We start from the raw sequence: 5,197 nt of genomic DNA, 5'->3' as shown, positions 1-5,197 counted from the left end.
CTTTGTGTTTCGCAATATTTTCATACGTGGAGTTAACTACGAGTAAGGTGTCCTGCGAACACAACAAACATATCGTGCATGTGTTTGCTATCATCGCTCGAGTATTCTGTGGAGAGCCTATGGAAATGGAACTGGCAAGGTATGTAGAGAACTCGGTAATCCTCAAGAAGCTTCTTTCTTCGTTTGAGATGTTGCATGCTAAAAGAAAATTCTGTCGATGTAAGAGATCTCCTTGCATTGCCGAGGTTATCTAGCAAGTGTCAAATCATAGTTTCTTGACTGTTTAAAAGAATTCAATGTTTGTCCAATGTTCAGAGACTTTAGAGTTTTTCATTTTTGTTTTTGTTTTTTTTTAGATTGCTAAGATGTTCCGGGCCTAGGAAGCCTTGGCAATGACGCAAGCCTTTTGCATTTTGTACGAATAAGGTATTGTAGATTATGAAGATCTTTAATGCAATCTGTAATCCTCTCAATACCACTGTTACTTAGAGGTCTACACTTCTTACACTCGTGGGAAGATGTGTTGAGAATGTCTTGAAATATCCACTGCCGCGCGCATGTTATCCAATTTGAAGTAGTTGGCAAAATTGAAAACTGCATTTGGAGTGTCTAAGGGACCACTTAATCTCTCCAGTAATTCGCAACTGCTTGCTAATAGAAATTTAAGATTGTGCATTCTTTGAAAAGCCCTTGCGCTTATCATTAATTTATTTTGTTCTCTGCTATATCAAATGATACATACACCTACGGTTGATCCATTACCCTAACAAATATTCCAAAGTAGAACTTGTTAGTTGCTAGATGATCTGCTTAAACAACAACGTATAATCATGCATGGTAATGCAAAACCCATCAGATAGAAAACTTACAGTTGCATTTTCTGGAACATCACAAAAGTTCCAGGGCATCTACTAGAAGAAGATTGCAACGTGGAGAAATATATAGCTTGGTCTTCCTCATGTAAACTCTCATAGCCCACTTTCAACACACTCTCAATTCTTCCATCAAGAGGGTTTCTCCACCTTGATAGTTCATCTATCCAGTCAGCCTCGGTCTTTAATTTCCCCGCAATGTTGACCCGAAAACATGCAGACCCAATTGAAGATTGCCACAAATTCTAACAACTTCACACGCAAGATTCATAAATCTTTTTTATTCACCAAAAAAGAAAAATAATAATACTGTAACCAATCAAACACAAACCATTTTAGGGAGTGTTCTCCAGCAATGTTGCCCTGCCCACATAGGTCAAAGCTTGGCTCCATTCTCTCCTCTGCTCCTCTGTTTTACGAGCACAAGTCTCACTGAAAGCAATTCCAAAATCTCCGGTTTGGTCCCGCGCACACCTCAGAAGGATCTACTCCATAGAAGACAGTCATCACTGTTTGTTCCTTGCACACTCCAAAATCTCCAACAGCTCATCCAAACACCAACTGGAAGAAGGCATAGTTGGCTTTTCTGAGAGCTGGGGCGATGATGATTTGGCTTCTCTCCATCCCTTGATCATCGAACACCGTAATTCCATTGTTTGTACATTGCCGAGAAATGCCTGGTGAGAGCTTGAGTCCTTCAAGATGACAAGATTCACAAAGACGTGTTTGGATAAGCCTTATGGAGAGGAAAATGGCAAAGCAGTTCAGTGTTCACTTACTAAGCCAGTGAGAGAGAGAGAAATGAGAAATTTCTTTGCTATTTCTTTCTATAATCAATTAATCACAGTGTAATTTATTTTTGGCTTTAGGCATTGGCGACAATAACCGTGGACCAAGAAGTCGGCAGCTGAGGATAATGACTTCACTGTGGCTAACCGTTTACTTACTTGGTTAACTGGAATTCAAGAAACGATAGTTAGAAATAAATTTGTTCCCCCTGGATATAAACATTTTATCTATGTTTTATAGACATTTAATTCTTATTTAACAACAAACATTCGATTCTTACTTCTATAGTGCTTTCTTATTAGTATTTACAACAAACGGTTTATACGAGTATGATTCACAATATATATATATCCATCATTTAGCCTTTGATCGCTTTGTAGCATCGGAGGCTGCACAATGGTAGATTTGACTCTGAATCTCTGTATTTGTATGGGTTTGTACATTCTGGACCAGCACATCTCTCCCGCGGTGGAGGATAACTGATTCATTAGCAAGGTCAACCATGTTAAATTTCGTTTAATCGGTATTGCTTAAATCTCAATGAGGTAATGAGTCATTGCATCAAATTCATAGCTGTACTTGTAATCATACCTGTGAGGTGTAGAGTTGAATATAGTTGGCAATCCAAGTTCTTCTGGGAAGGTTACGATGGTTCCTGAAGGACCCATCACCCACTTTACTGTGTCTGATCTACGGGCAATCGTGTCTGCAGCCTTCTCCTGCATTACAATAGATTGCAAAACAATCATAAGGTTAGTAGAAAAGATCTCATATGAGATGGTCGAAAGTACAATTGCAGTTTATACCTTGGCCTTCTCTTCTTGACGTTTTTTTATCTTATCTTCCTTCTTCTTTCTGCTAGAGTCTTGACCCAGAATCTTCCTGATTGCCTCAGCCTACCGATGTGAAAAAGTATTATTTAAGCTTGCTTGATTTAACCATTCAACTGAAAAAGTAAAAGAGGACCAAACCTCTGACTCTCTAGCTGCCTTTTCCACTTGCATTTTACGTCTCCGAGCAGCCTCAGCTTTCTTTATTTGCTGATCAACCTCTAATCCATTTTCTTTTCGCTCTGTAAGCAAACAAAACAAGAAAACAGGTTTAAGTCCGAGAACAATTTGATAATAACCTCGACTGGAACATAGATAGATTGAGCAAACAGTATAGGTCTCTCAACTAATGTGACAACCAGAGTAGTCAGGCCCTGCGATTGTGTCAACTATCTAATGCAAGCGCCAGAGCAAGTACGCCATTAAAAATTCATAGGGATTGCCTTTAAAAAGAGCAAGTTAGATGTTCATCAAGCTTACTTCTAGGTGGAGCCGGAGGTAAGCCACAAGGAAACTCAATGAGGTTTCCACTATATCCAGAACGTCGACGAGTAGTCACAGTCATTTCTGTCTTAACTTCACTTTGGCCTTCTTCAGCTGCTCTTCTTCTAGTTCTCGAGCTCTTATTTCCTGGCTCAACATCTGATACAACCTCTTCTTCCTCATCGTCATCGTCCTTGACATCAAATGCTTTTCCCGTTTTATCCTTCTTACTTGACTTCTCTGATGTTCCTACACCACGTGGGAGTTGTACATTTTGTTTCATTACCTTGGAAAGCTTTTTATGTTTTCTGCTCCTATCTTCATCGTCATCAACATCTTCTTCCGCAGCCACAAGTTTAGCCATTTTCATCCTTTTGAGAAACTGAATTTCCTCGTCATCATCATCAAGACTATCGAGTTCCTCAGCCAAAACACGTCTCTTAGAAATCCGGTTGCTTTTACGGATCGGATTCGTTTTTGTTTTCCTATCTTGGGTATCATTACATGAATCTGATTTGCTTGCGGTGTCCACCGGTGTCTCTCTTAGTTTAGTGGATCGCTCGTTTGAAATTTCCTGTGAATAAAGGAGCAAAAACAACAACCAAACTGTTGGAGACAAATTTCATCAGAAAGACAGAACATCTCAGGCAGCATTTGAGAAAGGATTTAGTACCTGGTTAGTCTGACTAATTGCCAAGGTATCATCTGGTGCATGAGAAGACTTTGTCGAACACAACCCAATGTTAGAAGCACCATCAGAAGCAGATACTACATTTATAGTTTTTGATGAACCACCGAGTTTGAGCTTAACCTTCTTGATGATATTCTCATCAAAACCCGCTCGATGTTCTGTTGTGTCAATTGAGTGTTTCCTTTTACAAGGGACAAGAAATCCTTCAGTGGATGCAGTGCTGTGAGCTCCACCTTGCCTCACTAGGTTACTTCCTTGGAATGAACCATTCGTTGAACCTTCATCTGACTCCACTGCTTCTATCTCTTCTATCTTATTCTCATTCTACCAACACAAAGCCAAAATCTTACACATCAGTTAACACAACTAACTCATATATTAGTACACAATGATCCCAAGTGTCATTGATTTAGACATATAGATGAAGGCAGAAACTTTTACGGCCGCAGAGTAAAAGTGACTGCTCTACATAAATACTAAAGAAGTATGAATACTATACCTACCACGAAAACTATTCCCACACAAGTAAAAGAGGTAATATTGTACAATAAGAATTATGTTTACATTGCAAAGATTTATATGTTGGTGGTTTCTTACATTGTCAGGGATTGGTGTGGATGGCAACGATGAAGCATCCTGTAACTGTCGTTCATTCCAAGGCCGACGCAACGTGGTGCTTCTCTTCTTCTTTGTTGCACTGCTAGTATTACTGAACCCTATACCTTCCATAATTGTTTTTGCTTGACTCAAAAATCAAAGCTCCACATACTTGAAGACGTCCCTAAAGATATATTACTCATCAGCATCAGATCATGAAATCAGAACATCCACAAAAACAAAGACCTTATAGCTTAGAAATACACAGCTAAAATACAGATTCCCATTTTTTTTATCAACTTAAGCAAGCCTGTAGAGGAAACACAATAATCAACAAGAATCAAAGCAAAAGGAAGAGACTTTTAGAATCCAATTCACAATTCGTTTTCAGGGTCATAGTTTAGAGTCTGAGGTAATTCAAGGATCTTGATTTAGATTCACAACAAAGACAAAAAGGTAAGTACTCAAATTAAGAGGTCGATTAAACAAAATTTACCTGATTCAGATTCAAAGGATCGAATTTTGAGCAAAGGTACGCTGGAATTAGGGTTTATGGTTTATTGGAGTTGACGAAGAAGAAGATGAACTTCACCGTCTTCACTCTTTCTGTGAAGAAGAAGCCAGAGAAACAAAGGGCGTAGGTTAGACTAATCTACGCCTACTTGGTTAACGTTAGCATTTAATAACTGAGTTTATTATTGCTAAACAGGTATACTATATCTATCTACTGGGCCTTGTGTTTCATTTCTTTTGTATAAATCGGCCTATTAAGAAAATGCAGGCTCGACAGACGGAGGGGTGCGTGAAACCATGATTCCGGAGAATTTGATAGGATTTAGGAAATTTGGAATTTTGATAGATTTTAGAAGAATTGATATGGTTTTCTGTAAAATTCTTTCAAATCCAACCTAAAACCATGAGATTTGGATTCTGTA

General features: G+C 38.7%; 1 protein-coding gene across 1 annotated transcript; it reads right to left on the bottom strand.

Moving 5' to 3' along the window:
* On the bottom strand, positions 1,871–4,937 carry LOC104787408. Its single transcript, XM_010512986.2, has 8 exons — positions 4,759–4,937; positions 4,263–4,446; positions 3,648–3,989; positions 2,972–3,548; positions 2,633–2,733; positions 2,468–2,557; positions 2,253–2,380; positions 1,871–2,140 (listed from the first exon to the last, which is right to left on the bottom strand). The coding sequence occupies exons 2-8, from the start codon at positions 4,392–4,394 to the stop codon at positions 2,020–2,022; spliced, it is 1,491 nt and encodes a 496-aa protein (XP_010511288.1). The 5' UTR covers positions 4,395–4,446; positions 4,759–4,937; the 3' UTR covers positions 1,871–2,019.

Source organism: Camelina sativa, chromosome 5 (assembly GCF_000633955.1).
Source record: "Camelina sativa cultivar DH55 chromosome 5, Cs, whole genome shotgun sequence".
Classification (NCBI taxonomy): domain Eukaryota; kingdom Viridiplantae; phylum Streptophyta; class Magnoliopsida; order Brassicales; family Brassicaceae; genus Camelina; species Camelina sativa.
The sequence above is the reverse complement of the archived record's forward strand: the minus strand, read 5'-3'. Positions and strand labels throughout refer to the sequence as shown.